This window comes from Cetorhinus maximus, chromosome X, assembly GCF_964194155.1.
Source record: "Cetorhinus maximus chromosome X, sCetMax3.hap1.1, whole genome shotgun sequence".
NCBI lineage: Eukaryota > Metazoa > Chordata > Chondrichthyes > Lamniformes > Cetorhinidae > Cetorhinus > Cetorhinus maximus.
The window spans coordinates 1,473,736-1,491,851 of record NC_135917.1 but is presented as its reverse complement, the minus strand read 5'-3'; the positions used below and the strand labels follow the sequence as shown (position 1 = coordinate 1,491,851).

Below are 18,116 nucleotides of genomic sequence, written 5' to 3'. Positions count from 1 at the left end.
CAATTCATGACTGGCTTTCTTTCATTTTCCAAAAAAGACACTATTTATTAGTATCACATTTCCTGTGACACTACTCATGGAATTCGGATGAAATACTGTTTAATAAGGACTGGAGTTTTGAAATGCACAGTATATTATTCTGTTAAGATGCAGCTCTGTCCCTTTAAGGCAAAAAAAAAGTCTAATTGGAAAAGTAAACAGAAACTTAGGTCAAGGTTTAATTGTTCCATGGTCAGAATGCTCCATAAATGCACACGATTCTTCCACCAAAATGTCAATCTGTATTCCTTTAAGGCTACAAAGGTTAATTGCTGTTAAGTAAACCCTAAGTGAGCTCATATAGAGGTCGGTTGAGAGGATGCATTTTGGTTCTGGTGTTTTATATTCCTATAGTGCTCCTCCGTCTATAGTATTCTTTTTGAAGAAGTAGGGTGCTGAAATTTGAGGGCAACACTCAACTTCACAGAGGAATGTGTTGGTCAGGAAGTATGAGCTTGATGAACTGTGATTTATAAATATTTACATAAAGAACAGTACATTCAGCTTTCATTCCCTGTCTGTCACACTCTCTTGGGCAGATGTAGGAGCCTGCACTTTTACACCCTGGTAAGGCCTTAAATTAAAAGGAAAGTTATTCATTGCAGCAAAATTGAACAGAGATCCTTACTGGTGCTGACAAGTTCCAGGACCACAAAGACACAGGACAGGTATTTACTGAATAATGCATGTCAAATTAACTTACAACTGCTGAATTACTGGGAGAATATGTACTCCATTGGACGTGGGGATGGTCCAATCAATGGTTGTTTCACATAGAAATAATTGAGAAAAAAAAGGGAGATAATTAAATGGTCACAGACTCTGTTCCTTCTTACATCGCAAATTGTTGTGATCTGGAATACACTAGCTGAAAGGGGGTGGAGGAAGCAGATTCAATAGTGACTTTCAAAAGGGAATTGGGTATATACTTGAAGTAGAACAAAATTGCAGGGCCACGGGGAATGAGCAGGGGGAGTAGAACAATTGGATAGATCTTTCAAAGAGTCAGCACATTGATGATGGGCCAAATGGCCTCCTTCTGTGTTGTAAGATTCTATGGTTTCTATGAGGAATATCTGAGGCTCAAAGCTGTTTGTTGTTGAAACTCCTTTCCCTCCATCAGGTGAGTTTGACTAGTTTTCTGCTGGGTCATTTGATAAGCTATGGCAGGAAAATGAAGAAGGAAAATAGAATGGCCTTCCCCATCCAAACTAGCAGTGTAATCATTTCACTATTGAAATTTTAAAAAGATAGAAGCAAATTGGTGAGCAGACTGTACTGAGCTTTAGGATTTAGAGTGAAGAGCAGCTACGGTTGCCAACTGCGATTAAATGTATTCCCGGAGGTTTCATCACATGACTTGCCCCCATGCTCCAGCCATTAGTGAACGAACGCATCCATCCTTGTGATGTACTGCCTTCCTACGCCAACTGAAAGTAAATAGGCTTATTAACCAATTGGGTGATGCTTGACTGTCAGCCAAACAGCCTTTTCCCCATTTTCAATATTTTTGTTTCTGGTAATGAGAAATGTTCAAAGAAAATGACAATAAGAAAAAACAATCTGCTTTTAATGTCCCTATGATTTTTCTCCAAGGTTGCACACAGCAGTGTCCTGGAAATTGATCTTCAATTCCTGGAGAGTCCAGGCCCATCCTTGGAACCATAAGAGCAGCAAGAATTCAGGCGGCAGAAATACCCCAAAAAATGTTAGTGGCCTTACTGGTTACCAACTTCCTTCAGACAAGTACTCAAAATATTTCTCAATCACATGAGCAGTTAGACCGTCACAAACACACTCCATAGTGCCAAGCTCACCTTCTGCCAGCCCCATCATGCCATCTGCCCTGCTCACGCTCTTCTTCCTGCGATGCTTCCTTCGGTTTATCTGGGGCGAGGGTGGGGAGTCCAGCTTGCTGCTCGAGGGACTGGAGATACCTTCGCCTGTGGCAGCCCCTTCTTAAAAAAGGAAAACGTGGATATGAAACATAAGGCTCTTTTTTCAAAGTACCCTGTGGATAACTGGAGGGCATTTTGTCCTCCCCTCTAAATTTTCCTCCTCTACCCATAACTCACATTGAGGTACACTTCTACAGGCGCTGCTAACCACTCCAGAGACTTGAGCACAAAATCTAGATGAACACTGGAATGCAGCGTTGTGGGAGTGCTACACTGTTGTTGATGCCGTCTTTCAGATGAGATGCTAAACAGAGGCTGTGCCCACTGATAGCAACCAAGGTTGGAAACCTTGGCCTACCCTGCGATATGAAGTCAACTATGGTGTCTCCACTGCTACCTTGCCTAAGGTGGTCCAATTCAGCATGGGCTAGAAATCAACTCTGGGATCTACCTATCCTTAATGGGTCAGTCTCACACCATGCATTAGGTTTAGCCCAGAACTATATGCTGTTTTATTTCACCATTAGAAGATTTTTCCCTCTCGGAGGAATATTGAAATAATTTGCTTTTGAGGATAATTTCTAAATCCTACAGGAATTTCCTCTTAATATATTCATCATGAGTACAACCCTCAATCATTCCGTACCCACATTTGTAACATACACATTCCACTGACTATAATGGACTTGTAACATTGAAGTGCAGCCTTATAAATGTCAGTGTGGAAAGCAATTTCTCCATAGTGCCTCTTTGTGAAAATGTGTCCGGCTACATAAACCTGTTGGATTAAACACCTAGCAATTCAATACGTAGTGTTTAGATTTTGGCGGCTTCAGGTCTGAGGTAATCAAAATGAAAGCTGTTCGTCCAGACTGTAGGAGAGCTGTCATTAATGCCAGAACTGTATCTGAATATTAAAATGTGCATTAGCACATGGAGATGATAAATTATGCCTTAGGGCAGGAGGTTCCAAAATTCAGCTTTTCTGATGCAGATTTTTTACTAAGTCATCAGGTTGGTGGACAAGATTCCATTGCTAAATCCCAATGTGTGTGTTTTTTAATCTTCCTTTTTTCATTTTGAATCACATTTAGTCTGTATTCTGTAATGGCCAATTTAACTCATTTGGTAGCAATCTCACCTCCCGAGTCAGAAGGTTGTTGGGGTCTCATGAGCCTATGATTTGGACTGGCACACCAGTACTGAGGATGAGCTGCATTGTCGGAGGCGCCATCCTAAAGACAAACCCATTAAGGTTCTATTAAGCAAAAGCCTGCAACATAATCCTACTCTTTGACTGTGGTTATTTTGAATCATCACAACACAGCACTGAATTTCCAAGTGTCCTCCAGAAGGGGTCACTGTTGACAGGTTTTGTATCTATAACCCAATATCTGCTCTTTCTGCACTGGAAATAGCAGGCAGTAAATCCTAGAATAGATCTCACACTGCAACTACCCGTGCACATCGTGAAAGGAAATTTGCTGCACATTGTGAGTCAATATTCTATCGACCAATGGTCAAATTAATAGTCAAATACGTTGATTTTTTTCCCCATAGTTTTCACAAACGTGTGAATATAGCTATTATTCTTCAACCTGGAATTGGAGGAAGTGGGACCAGATTGCACACATGCCAACTATTAGCATTTTACATTGACAGGCAATGTTTTGTGTGTTTGCAAATCAACACAGACTAGGCCCCTCCCTTTAATGGGATTCTTGATGTTATTTGAAGTCATTTTTGGTCACTGTATATACTCTGGATGGGCATTCTTGCAAAAATTGACAATAAGTTACTGCTTATAGAGAACAGCAACTGAAGTTACATCCATGAGAAGCAGGAGAGAGGGAAGGAGAGAATGGAAGGCAATACAAGAGAGAGAGGAGGAATGGATGTCAGTGAAGGGGAAACCTATCCATTTTGAAGTATAAAGCTGTTTTATAATGAAACAGAAAGCATCAGTTTTAATGTTAGCATCCTAAATTATCTGACTTGGAGGCCCCATAAAAATGCGCCATCGATTTTGTGCCGACATCTGCATTTCCCCCTCCAGCCTGTCACGAGCTTGACTGTTTTTCCTCTTCCAATACTGGTGAAGGAATGTTAGTTATACCTTGAGTTTAAAGTGTAACTATTTGTTTTCACATGTCATAAGTTTATAATTGAGGCTGTTCTTTCAGTTGTCATCTTCTGGAAGTGTTTATCTGCTTTGCAGATGTTGGTTAGCTTTTGCTAGCTTTTTAGGTTGGCCTGTACAAGATTGAATTATGAAGCATAGAAATACGAAACATAGACTGTTTCTAATGTTCTCTCGCTCTTCTAATACAGCATTAAATCACTCTGGATCTTCCTGTTAGTAGACATGACAGCTTTCAAATTGTATTTTTGCAGGATCCAGGTCATTTGAACTCTAAATGTGATCCCAATGGGGTTTTCTGCTGGTTCATTATCAGTGGGCAATGCATTTGTATGGTTCTCGGTTTGATGGCACAATTGCATGGATTGAACAAATGGCAATATTTTCTTTTTAAGTTATTAGCCTCCAGGACTCATAATTTTTTAAAAGTTGCATTTAGACAATATATTTTCAACTCTGCAGTATGTCCCAATGCATTTCACAGTGTAGTCACTGTTGTAAAGTAGGCTGATGCTTCCACCAATCTGTGCACAGCATGATCCCACAAAAAAACAATAGATATATGACCAGATAATCTGTTTCCGTAATGTTGGTCAAGACACTAGGAGAACTCTTCTTTGCAAAATGCCGTGAGATCTTTAATGTCCACCTGAGAGGGCAGATGGAGCCTCAGTTTAATGGATCTTCTGAAAAAAGGCACCCCCAACAGTGCAGCACTCCCACAGTACTGAACTGGGAGTGTCAACTTGGATTTTGTGCTCAAGTCCTGGAGTGGGATTTGAACCCACAATCTTCTGACTCAACTGAGCCAAACCATGAATCCATGGTGCTTAATACCTCCAAAATGAACCAAATTCACCACCATTGTGTCAACTGTAGCTCAGTTAGTAGCACTCTGCTCATTATCATATGCTGTTTGTGAGAGTTTACTGTGCGCAACTTGGCTGTTGTGTTCCCATTACAACAATGACTACACTTCAAAAAGTACTTCATTGGCCATGCAGTACTTTGGAGATGTCCAGTGGTTGTGAAAAGCACTATGTAAATGGAGGTTTTTTGCTGAAGCTGGATCAGAATATTCTGGTCCATCCTGATGACTCAGAAGTAAAGTCACCATCTGTGAGCCATAAACACCAGCAAGGTCCAGATTCAATGCCTAGTCTGTGCAGAGTCAGCTCCATTTCAGAGGGGCAGCATTCCCGGATTAGGGAGGGAAAGGAAAATGGTTAGCAGTTCCATTAGTGATCTCTATCCAATGAGCACTTATCTGAGCTAAATACACACGCTCTGACATAAGAAAAATGTCTAAAACACAGAAATCAAAAAATATCTTGAGTCGAAAAAAAGTGCAGAACACCAACAATGTAGCTAATCTCACTTTTAAGACATAGACAATGAGTAATGGGAGAGATTTTACAAATTACTGCTTCCATGGCCACATATAATCAGGGACTGGGGTACAATTCTCTGGATTAGTTTTAATGTATGGAAAATGCTGGTTGGCACATTGACCTTTGCCCCTGAATTTACAACATCGGTTCCCGCCTCATGAAGCTCCATGCTGGGAACACTAGTCGTTAAATCTACCCACGGAGACTTTCTTACTTCAAAAATAAATTGTCTCTGCTGTTCATTGTGCATCTTATGTACAATTGGCAGATGTGCTTTGCTGCTCTTCAGAAGGTTAACCACCACACTGCACGTCTGCTTGGTACTCATAGAGCTGATATATTTTTCTTACCAGTGGCTCTTGAGCTATTTTCACTCCACTGGTCACTGCTAGGAATGGAGGGGCAGTTCGGGAGCTTTCCTTTGACGTTGGTATCACCACTGACTGCTTGCTCAGCAACAGGGTCTAAACCACCAGAATGCAGAGAATCTGTGGGAAAGAGACAATTCATGAACTACACAATCTTTCACTTCCTAAATGAGATTCTCGTGCTGACTACAGTGAAGCACAGCACAGTTAGTGTTAGTGATCATTAAAACTACTTTGGCTGCCTTGTGAAATCAAATATTACAACTGTCAAAATGTTCTAGGTTTAGGGAACTAGGGAATGAGAAGCAAAGTCTTAATCCTGAATTGCACTTCTAATGAGACCAGAATGTTCGTCATTACTCAAAACACGGCTATAATTTTATATACGCATTCTTCATCCCTGCATCCTCACTCTTTTGAGATCAAGACCCATCACGCTGTCTCCTACTCAAACTTAATCACTTAATACGCACAACACTCACTGCAAAGTACCTGAGCACAAATTAATTCCTAACATTTTAGCTACCCAAAAAAATAAAAGTGGAGATTTATTGAGCGCTGCCGTTGGATATTGTGCAGATCGTATATTGCATTGTAATTACCAACACTTTCTTGCCCACTGCTCACGAGTCCATTCAGGCTGGTGGAGGCGCCACTGGCTGAAACAGCACGGGGTGGCCGCTTGCCAGGAACTTTAACTGTGGTCCTGAGAAGATCAATCTCTTTTCCATGGATGTTCTGCATATAATCCTGAAGCAAAAAATGACAGTAGAGTTCACCAAGACTTGAAAGTACCTTACTCTGTGGTGCTGTGGTAAGGGGGGCGGGGTGGTGGTTTAACTCCACTGTCTAAGTGGCAACCTGGCAGAGTGGGTCATCTGCCCATTGTAGATCTGCCTGATTTTCATGCCAAGTTGGTGCCCAGGTAGCAAAGGTGAAAATTACCCCTATTGAGCAACATGACAATTTAAAATATCATGCTGAAATGATCATTATAAACTGCTCCATTTTCACTTTGGTGGATTACAACCATCACTTGCACCCGCCTATGGGATTTCTACCTCTCAATTCTTCTTGGGCGGTATCCATGAACATTGTTAATGCCATTTTCCAACAGGAAGACTGTATGTGGCCTGTGTCATTACTGAGCTGAGTGCTTAATGCTGACACTGAATGCCAAAAGTGGAAAAATTGTTGATTTCACAGCACTGAGATCCCATGTCTTGATGTAGCTGTTCATCAGGAAACACACAAGTTAACAAATGATGGGTGACGCTAGGAATCTGCTGGAGACCCTCGGGTAATGGAAGTAGCCCGTCGGAGGCCCTCAGGCTGGGAGGGAGTTCAGAAATGCTCAGGGTGATGGAGGCAATCCGTCAGAGACCCTCAGGGTACCATAGGGAGTCTGGTGGGAAATCCCTGTGGAATTTCAATCCTATTTCTAATTAGGAAAATGTGAAAAAGTCTGACTTACGATTGACCTGAGGATCATCCAAGAGCCTCTAACTGACCCAGGAAGCTGCAGGAAGTTCACCTCAGGCCCTTAGAGGGATACACCAAGTTGGACCCACTTGCACTTTAGCAACAGAATAATACATTGTGCATTACAGAGTATAAAGGTCCTGAGCTCTTGAAAACAGCACATTCCCAACCTACCATGAGCTGTGCCATGGCTGCTTAGTAAAAACACTATTTCCTTAAGCACAAGAGTTGTGATTTTCACAGGCATGTCTGCTTTGGCTGCAAGGCCCTTTGGTGAGCCAAAACTAACTGAGTACACTTACGTGTAAACTGGGATGATAGGACAAGATACCATTGTTGCACAGCGTAACATACTTCTTCTTCCACTCTTTGTTTAATGAGTTTCCACTTCTCTTCAACAACACACCCTGTAAGAAAACCAAGATCCGTGAAGCAACTCTCCGTACAAGCATGGCTGCCACGTGCGAGCTCGCCTGCTCACCCGTGCATCTTAGCTCAAGAAAAACTTGGGGAGTTAGGCCTTTCTTCATTTCAGAAAAGCAGATTGCGAGACGGTGTAATAACAGTTTTTTTGAAGGTAGAAAGGATTGGATAGAAGCAGACTGTTTCCGGTAGTTGAGGGGTCAAGAATGAGGGTCCATGCACACGTCAAATGCAAGATACTTAGAGCAGATGGCAGGAGAAACGTGTTCACACAGAGGCTGTGGAATTCATTTCCAGGATTGGTGATTGAGGCAATGCCAACATTGAGTAGGTGCATGAAAGAAAATGGGAACAGGTGAGCTAAATATGATCTGGATTATTTGCTCGTATGGAAGGTAAATGCCAGGTGGCCTATTTCTTAATTGTAACTTTAATGTATTCATATGTTACTAAACTAAAGCTACTGGAGGCTGCCTGGTGCTCATGGTCATGGAATCACACCCAGGAACAGTCAACACTTTCACAAAGGCAGACAACTGAAGAGGGGCAAAGTTAAACAGTTGGAACAAAAAAGACCAATCAAGCCATCAAACCCACATTCCCACATTCACTTCTGACATATCTGACCTCTTGATGGAAGAGAAATAAACCCCCTGCAGTGTTTGAGAGTTCACAACCCAGTTTCCCTCCTCCTCTTGGCTCAAGCAAATCTTTAGTGGCACCTGCCTGGTGTGGGAACAGAAAACAGGAAATTGGCCAAAAAATAAAGAGCCTGCATATTGAACTGATAAGTTTGCAGTAATTTTAATGCACCTTTCTGAAGAACAACTTCTGTTCATAAATGCCTTTAATTAACAAAATGTCTCAGGGCATTTCACATTCAGGGGATGGGTCGGAGGTGGGGGTGGGGGCTGGTGGCAGGGGGAAGTGGAGAAGGTAATGGACACTGAGCAGGAACTGGGAGAAGCAGATTAGGGCAGATGTTTTGAGGAATTTTTTGAAGGGGGGCAGATTTAGCAAGGATAAGGAGGCTAGGGAGAGAGCGTGGAGACACCGGAAAGCTCTGTTACTGATGGTGGAACACAGAAATGCAAAGTCTGAACAATAATGGAGAGCCAATGTTTAGCTGGAGGAGGTGGTATAGTGGGGCGAGGCCAGAGAGAGATCTGTATATGAGGACGGGGATTTTGAAATCAATGCGTTTGATGGCAAGCTAGTGGAGGCCAGTGAGGTCTGGATCTTAATATGGAATAGGACAGTGGAGATGGAAAGGGTTTAACATTCAAGTCCTTCAGGATTTTCACTGTTTGAATTTATAGGTTTAATGATGAGTATGTTTTGAAGTGTTTGCAACTTGTTCTTAATTATAATGGAGGTGGTGATATGGACTGTCTGACAGAACATTCAGGGGTGACAGCCTTCCTTCCAGTGTATCATCCTAATTTCCTCTCATGAAGATTTAGACTCTTGTTTAGGTACATCTGGACAGATGTCAAGAGCATCTCTCGTACCTCGTCCAAGTGGCCATTCTCCATCCAAGCACCTGGATAGTGGCTATTCAACTGTAAAGACATCACTACAAAGTATGATTTCATCCACACAAGCATATTTTCCAACAGGAGTCACAGGATACTGATCAAGAGCAGGGAAGCCTGTTGAATGTTCTTTTCTGCCTGCCTAATCCATGAGCACTAGGGACAACTGTAGAACACCTAACTAGTATCCAACCCTGGTCAGTTGACATAAACAAGTCCAGATTTCCCCAGGCCATGCATTTCCCCACTGAGCCATGGATCACTTTCCCATCCTGAGCAGTCAAGATCAGGGGACAGAGGCAAAGAGGAGCTCAACTGATATTTGTCATGCACTCTTCAGTCTTGTGTCTGCCATCATGGTGCTGAAACCCACCTGTTTAATTGGGATTGCACGGCCACTTCCAATGTTATCTGCTTTACTGTCCAGACTCCTCCTCTCTGAATCACTGCCCCGCCGAGTCTGTGGATGGAATGAAAACATGGTGTCAAACCAAAGCTTGAAGGGCTCGCTCTCATTAACCCTCCCTCTGCCTAGAACTAAATACCTTGGAGTCATTGCTGTGGTGAAGGTTCTCTGAATAAATGTACTGCTGAGGCCTCACTCTATAAAGGCAGAGCAAGTAGCTGAATCAGTGCCAGACCATAGCGAGAGCAAATATAAACACACGACCACCCCTATCTGCCAGCAAGTCTGAAAAGCCACTGTACTGCTGCATACAATGGCGCCACTATTGTAATATTGCACTACCGTGACCGTTTCCCTGGCATCCTTCACATACACTGTGGTGTCCTGTCCTCCTGGTGAGGTTCAGCTTTACTCTCAAAGCAAGTAAGGGATTTGGTTTTCCAGCTACAGAGATGAAAAATTGAGACCAATAGCTCATTTTTCACTGGGGAAAAAAGCCACTGATTCTGAATGGCTGACCAGCAGTTTGTACTTCTCAGAAAAGGCCATTCAATTGACGAACAGACTCTGAATCCTTTATCAATCAAGTCAGCAGAACAGAAAAGGTAACAGTCTGAAAAACAATTAACCCTTAGATTGCCGACAGGTTCAATGAAATGAGTTTCACAGCCTCCCAGCTCCGTACCTATCTCTCCTGAAACTCTGGGTTTGATTCTCTCTACTCCAGCCTCTGCTCTTCTCAGCACTGGAACAGTTCTAGTAAAGTCAGTAAAAGAATTCAGCTTCATGATTCACATCTGTCCCAACTAAAGTGTTTTGAATCCGGCTACTGAAAGGCTGGAGAAGTGCATGTTAGGACACATGTGTGAAAGGCACAATATCCAGTTCAGATCACACAAGGATCCTAAATGTTATGCCCCCTACTCCAGGTTATGTTATCACATGATTAAATTTTAAACAGTCCTGTTGCACTAAGAAAGATATGGGGATCACTTATGGGAGTAACTTGCACTGTTGGACCCAAGAGACTATCCAAGGCAGATGCAAAATTTGGGACATCCTTGGTTACCTCCAGAGTCAATTATTTCAACGCTCTCCTTGCTGGCCTGCTGTCTGTCAACTCCAATCTGTTCAAAACTCTACCATGTGTATCCTGTCCTGCCCATTCCATTCTTGAACAACATACACCAATGAGTTATAATTAAAATCCTTGTTCTGATCTTCACATCCATGGCCTCACCCCACCCTCTCTTTCCAACGTCCTCCAGCCCCGCATTCCCTCCAGAATGATCCATATCTCAGACATCTCCTGTACATTCCCCTTTCCTTGGCCCATCATTGGTGGCAGGTTTTCACTTGACTTGGGCCCATCCTCTGGGACTTCCTCCCTAAACTTCTCCACCTCTTTAAAAAATACTTTCCAAAACTTATTTCTTTGCCTAAGCGTCCTGTCTTCTCCCTGACTCAGTCTCCTTTTCCCAATGACTATTTGTGAGGCTTCTGGAAAGAAAGGAAGAAAGAAAGACTTGCATTTATATAGTATTTTTAATGACCACTGGATGTCTCAAAGCACTTTACAGCCAATGAAGTATTTTTTGAAGTGTGGTCGCTGTTGTAATGTGGGAAATGCAGCAACTAATTCGCGTTCAGCAAACTCCCACAAACAGTAACGTGATAATGGCTAGATCATTTTTTTTGTGATGTTAACTGAGGGATAAATATTTTGGCCAGGCCACTGGGGATAACTGCCCTGATTTTCTTCAAAATAGTGTCATGGGATCTTTCACATCCACCTGAGGTGGCAGATGGGGCCTTGGTTTAACATCTCATCCGAAAGACAGTCCAGTGCTCCCTCAGTACTGCACTGGAGTGTCAGCCTTGATTGTTGAGCTCAAGCCCTGGAGTTGGACTTGAATCTGGAACTTTGTGATTCAGAGGCATTTCATGATATCAAAAGGTGCTATATGAATGTAAACTGTTGTTGTTCTCACAAAAACAAGGAGCTAGTGAAGCAGGGATTCCTCCTCAAAACTCAGTCTTTAATAGTGATGCATAGCATATGATAACTTAGGTTACACTTTGGAATAGGATGCGAGGAGCAGACTGCAGCCCTTGGCCATCCATCTGCACGTTATTGATCCCTTTCTCCCTTATTCCAACTCAGAGTTTACTCAGCCATGTACCACACAGACAGGTGGTCATCAATCATTCAGTGAGTCGATCCTGAAATGAAGCTGGCAAAAATACACGCACAATGGCACCCAATCTTAAGGTGGTAGTTTTGGGGGTGGGGTGGGAGGTGGGAGCAAAATGGTCAGCAAAACCCAGGTCAACAGCTGAAGATCACAGAACCGCTGAAGCTTAAGACCGTCAGGGACATACCTCTGGAAGAACACATAGCTGCATGGAATTGCAACAACTGTGGAGACAACTGGATGGATAGGTTTAATCATTTTTTTCTGGACTTTATTTTGTTAGAGATGATTGCTCAAACCAGTTTGCAAAAAAAAAACCATGAGCACTTTTATTGGCTACTTTTCTGCTGGTTGATATTGGGAGTTGGAAAACGGCTACCAATTAGTAAATCAAAGTGGTGATTGTTTTGTTCTGTGATTGCTACTGAGTAAGCAGTCTGAAACTCTTATCATTCATCTTAAATACGATATTTGAGCCAATCATGATGTTTTGCCTGAGGTGTAATGTCCTAGTGTAGTGCCCAGACAGAGGGAGGGTGAAAGAGAGCAATGGAGAAAAAGAGTGAGACAGAGAGACAGCAGTCTTATTCTAGAATTGTCAATATTCTCTTAGTTAAATTTATACTGAAGGTACTGCAGTCCACATAGCCAAAGATCTGCGAACTGCCTGTACTAATCCACAGGTTGTGGAATTTCTGATTCACATGCATCTGAACCGAAGCATAAAATCTCTTGGCTCCATGGCTAAAGCACTTGTCAGGATTCAACTGGATTAGTTAATGCACTTTGATATTTTGGCATCATGCTTTAAATAGAGAGACCACCCACCCCCCCAACCCCGTAAGGACAACAAAATATTCACATTAAACAAAACATAGAAAACCAGGTGCACTGATCCCTGTTGGCAGTATGATGTCCTGTATAAGAGCCCAAGAAACAAGTCATGGTAATGGGATGTGCAACTGGGCCACTGAGCTCCACAGGACAGGGGCAATTGAATGACACCAACATGGCTACACCATGTGTTTTTTTTTTAATATTAAAAAATTACTTTGCCCAGGTAACTATCAATGTCCAGTTAGTGTGGACTTGGCTAATCTCAATCAGGAAGGAACTATGGAGCTAAATACGGCCTTAATGTCCCTGAGCTAGTACAGGGGCACTTCTGAGATTAATATAGTAGCAGTTTACTAGTTTATTACACAAAATTATCTATACATTTCCAGAAAGATCATATATATAGCACCCTAAGAATTAGCAATTAATAAAACAATGTTTTCTTCTTTTCTTCTGACTTGGGTCTCCCCACATTTTTACCCGGGAGAACAAAAATCCTCTTTTGAGGCCTCACCCAGAACTGCCCCGAGCAAAGGACTCCCCTGGGGACAGGATAGCTCCCCTGCTGATTTCCCCTCTGGTGCATCCCTGTGTTGGACAATATAGCTCGAGATTAATTTACTACACGGGGGATTCAGGGCCTGAAATTATAGCCTGCCATGTGGTATCATGTACCAAGAACGAGTGAACTAATTAATAGATTAGCATAATGAGCTCCAGCTATTCTCCTCTCTCCCTATTCATTGCTCATCCAACACCATTGCATCATCCAAAATCAGCTTCGACACATTATCTTTCAAATTCTCTGCCCTAGAGGGCTCTGGATGTTCCTTCACTGAATATATTCAAGACTGAGATTAATAGATTTTTGGATACTAAGAGACATTGGGTGGGGAAAGTGGAGTTGAGGTCGAAGGTCAGCTATGATTTTATTAAATGGTGGGATAGTCTCGAAGGGCCGAATGACCTACTCCTGCTCCAGTTTCTTATGTTCTTATTCTAAAAACATCCAGAGCTGTTAATCACTAAAAGCTTCTGCTGGATAATGGTGTCATTGGAATGCTGTCAGGAATGGGAATCCTGTTCTCCAAACCAAGGAAGCCAATTGTACCAAAAACAGAAAACGCTGGAAAAACTCAGCAGGTCTGGCAGCATCTGTGGAGAGAGAAACAGTGTTAACATTTCGAGTCCAGTATGACTCTTCTTCAGAACTGATTGCAACACATTGCACCACCAACTGTAACACACCTCACTCTGGTTAGGTCAGCAAACTCATCCTGGGGCAGTGCCCTGAACCTCTCCTAATCTGTAGAGCTCAGCATCACATCACGTGGTGCATTTAAATATGGAACCCTGAAACTGGCAGGATTTTCATGGGCTTCTATTCCATTGGGAGCCTATCTAAACATTCCTCACAAATACAACACTGCACAGCATCAAACCCTGAGTGAATGCAAGCAGCACCTCAACCAATTGATAACCAGGCAATTTACCATCAAGTGAGCGTGCTCAAACAAGGACTAACACACATTGCTGGAAAATACCTGCAATTTTCTCTCAAAATTCTTATGAACTGTTTCCTGAACAATCTCACTGAATCCAACAGATAAGTACTTACAGCAAACAGACTTGAGCGTCTTTTCGAGTGTTTGCGGACAGAACCAGGGGTACCAGAAGCTTGGCAAACATCAGCCCGCAGGTCCCGATGACTGATGTTCGGAGTGGAGGGAAGAGAAGAGGAATAATCACTCATGTTTCCACCATTGCTTGCCTGCAAAAGGTACGGAGTGGGGAGGAGGAAAAGATTGAAGTGGAGTTACCATCAAAACTTTAAAGATCAAGCAATAAGATTCTTCCAGGACATTCTTTCAAGCGACATTGGATTTGAAGGTACAGTAAAACCATCATTACAATGGAAATACTATTTATAAGGTGATTCTGTACACAGCCAAGGCAGCTGGTGCTGAGGGATTGCCTCCTTGCATCTACGCAGCAGTTTGCTCACATTTACCATGAGTGCAGGAAATTATTTTAAAAGAACACATTTGAATACAGAACCTTGTCTATCCTTGATATATTGTAAGAAGTAAGGGACAGCCCATTTGTGCCTGAAAGGAATTCATTTGGGTCACACTTTGCCACAAGGATCTGGATTGAGCTACTAGTGACAAATAAGCCTGAAACATGGCACTAGACTTGGACATCAAGGTGACTGGCAGTATTCTGTACAGGCAAACTGCACAGGTTTAACTGGTTAAACTCCAACAGTACCTCTGCATAATCCTAGGTGTTCCTAACTCTGGACTCTGCCAACCGCTGTAGAAGCTCTTGGAGTTAGCCGAGTGAGATGTGGAACACTCCGAGCATTCCATGTCACACAAAGAGAAACTCCTCCTGTGTGGATTTCTCAGCAGTTTGTTTGGAGACTCTTAAACATGACACTGGGTTTAGACGTATCAGACACACTGCTGACCCAAAAATAACTTTTGCAAGCTCTAATTCAAATTAATCACAAGACAATGACACGGACTGAACTGCCAGAGTGTACACTGATCAGTAATTGAGGTACATACTATACAGCATATTGATCCACAGCAGCATAGAGCTTTACAGGCTATTATTAATGCTTAAAGGCAAACAGTAAACAGGTCTCGTTCCAGCCCTTGAGTACATCACACAAAACAGCTGTTTAGTTTGCTGGAAGTCATATGATACTTTAATTACATGCCTGAAGCAAAGGTACTAATTGTGAATTTGCCCAGAGCTAAGAGACACACAACACGTCCAATATAATGAACATTGAATTTGTTCTGTGGCACTTACTCAGCTAAAATACTAAGCCGAGCCAACACAGCATGGTAGGACTAAGAACTGTCTTTGGCCAATAGGTTCAGATTTGTCTTTGAAGGGGTATATTGGGATGTGGGACCATAACTTACCTCCCACACACTGAATTTCCAGTCCCCACTTTACTGCCCAATAGAAGCCAAGCTGTTTCCCAACAGCAGGTCTGGAAAGAGATGCAGTGCTTTTTGTCTCAGTGCTCTATGGGCTATTCCCCGAGACACACACTGAGATAAAATCAACTCTGTGACAGAGTACACTGAGAAAGCTCTTTGGTCTGCTCGAAACTTGCTGGTCTTCCAGTGCAAAGAGTTGTCGATGACTGAATGTTGCAGACTGGCACATTCCAAGGTCCAGGACTACATGCTGAGTGACAGACTAAAGCTCGGGACAAGCCACCACAAAGGCTCAATGGGGAAAGGCCGCTGCCTAAGGCCCTCCCACAATGGTATACTAAGGGGCAGGAACTTGGGTAAAACCTTTTGGGCTGTATACGCCAGAGAATGTTTGACATGAAATGTAAATATACATTGTAAATATAACTTGTAATGACAAGTGTAGTGAGGCACCTCATGTACGGTATTAAAAGAAGCTGATCTGTATTGCACATTATGCAATGTCAAATTTGAATTGTTATGTAATGTACCTGTTAATAATCCTATGAATAAAGCATATTTTTGGGAAAATAAAAGCTGCTTCCTGACAGAGCGGGAAGAAAAGTTGGAGGGAAAATCCTTCCCCAGTCACATACAGCACCTGAGTGGACAGTTTTTTGGGAGGCCTGGGAGTGAAGTCACCAACCCAGCATCTCAATCATGGGCTGAATATTTTCTACACCAAAATCTTTCAATGATTGATGGAAGATGTAGCATACGTTTCCTGCTCTTATCATTCTCTACTCTCTCACCTGGCTGCTGTGGATGGTAGAGACCGGGGTAGAGGCAGCTGAATGGCTTGGAGAGCTTGGCAGAGACTTGCACGATGTAGCAAAAAGATGCTGCTTCTTAATGGCTGAGATCTTCTGTGTGACTGAAAGAAAAATAAAAGTGAGGCCTCTTGTAAAATTGCTGGTCAAGAGGCCACATTTTGTTAACAGGGCATAGAGGGGCTCTGAAACCAAAAGATGAAAACAAGTATGCCAAATTGTCACGAGACAACAGGAAGCCTGTAACTCCAAGAGTCCATTTGCCAATTTTATTGACAGATATAGAGAGAGGCCATTGCCAGTGACTGCCTCACACTGGGGTAGAATATCTTAACGGATCTCAATGAGGGTTGCTGAGGAAGAACAGCAGCCAGAACAGGGGACAGTTCTTTTTCGCCAAACTAAACTATATAAATAAGTTTTGATAAAAATAGTACAGCATTTGACCTTTCTTTGACCAACATTTCTGTATCAAGACTACCCCTTTAATAGCTGACTTTGCTAATCCAATTATTAGAACCAGCAGAGTTCCTTTTCCTTAAAATTGTTTGAATAGATTGTGGGTCAGTATCCTGTCCTTTTGTAGGTGCATTTCGTGCAAGCTGCAATTTCCAATTCATTGGGAAATGTTTTCAGCCAACTGCAAGGCAAAAACATTTAAATTAAAGTTGTTTTTGGCAACTTGTTCTGAAATGGTCATCAGGTTGGAGGGCGGGGTGGGGGGGAACAAACACTTACAGATAAAAATGTATAATTTAAAAGACATTCATTTTGTAATGAAATATCTTCAAGCAGCCAAAATACAGTTGAGATCATGCAAAACAGAATTAAGCGGGGCAGGGGGTGGAGTGGGGGGGCGGTGGGGAGGGTGGAAATTTAAAGCATCAAGTGTTCCCAAATAGTGAGTGCGGCAATGATGATAGTACCCCTGCATTGGTATGAGAAAATCCAAAGGGGGAGTTGTTCATTCAGCTCATCAATCCCATTCCACCCAGAGTTTACATCTGATTATTCTTTCATGGATTCTCTTTCGCACCACTTGTTTAAGAAACATTAAGGCCCCAAAGTTACCCCTTGAGATATTAGCAATGAGAAGTTAACATATTCCTTTGAAATTTCTACTTTTTATTTGAAACAGGTTAACGCAGTGTTGAGGGGAAAAAAAATAAATCCCTCCAAACCACCAAACAGGGGCAAGGGTGAATTTTACAATTCAGCACTCCTGGTGCAAAGCTTCACCTGATGGGAATGCAATTTGGGATTTTGGAGATGGCGGTCAGAGTGCCTGATTTGTGTGATCTTCCATTGTGCCCGACTCCCTGATAATGCGTGCCTGTTATGCAAATTGCAAGGGTTAGGATTGTGAGCAATACATATTAAAATTTGCTCCAGGATTTTGAAGCAGATCATTCAGAGTACAGATATATCTCGGAGGAGAAATAAAAGACAGCAATTAATTGAGCTGCAACCTCACGTTACCCAGAGACTGAAAAGAGCTTACCAGCAATCACACCTGATCTTGTTTAATATCCAAATATACTGACATTTTCTGGATCGGCTTGTCACACACTGGGCTTGCTGCACTGTTTCTGAAGCAGCTGCAGTGTGGATGCTGTATTTAGCCTCCCTCCTC

The 18,116-nt window shown here is 42.4% G+C and overlaps 1 protein-coding gene across 5 annotated transcripts in view; it reads right to left on the bottom strand.

Annotated features, from left to right (window-relative positions):
• The window catches only part of LOC144672764 (arf-GAP with GTPase, ANK repeat and PH domain-containing protein 1-like), a 154,157-nt gene that overhangs the window by 20,709 nt on the left and 115,332 nt on the right, over positions 1–18,116 (bottom strand). For 4 of the 5 annotated variants that reach the window (XM_078534730.1, XM_078534728.1, XM_078534731.1 and 1 more), the window contains exons 7-13: positions 16,466–16,587; positions 14,333–14,485; positions 9,650–9,736; positions 7,621–7,725; positions 6,439–6,586; positions 5,819–5,956; positions 1,857–1,997 (exon numbers count right to left, since the gene is read on the bottom strand). In XM_078534730.1, the coding sequence (XP_078390856.1) occupies positions 1,857–1,997; positions 5,819–5,956; positions 6,439–6,586; positions 7,621–7,725; positions 9,650–9,736; positions 14,333–14,485; positions 16,466–16,587 (894 nt within the window). Of the gene's footprint in view, positions 1–1,856; positions 1,998–5,818; positions 5,957–6,438; positions 6,587–7,620; positions 7,726–9,649; positions 9,737–10,311; positions 10,439–14,332; positions 14,486–16,465; positions 16,588–18,116 lie in introns of those variants that run through there. The other variant, XM_078534732.1, reaches the window with a different exon arrangement.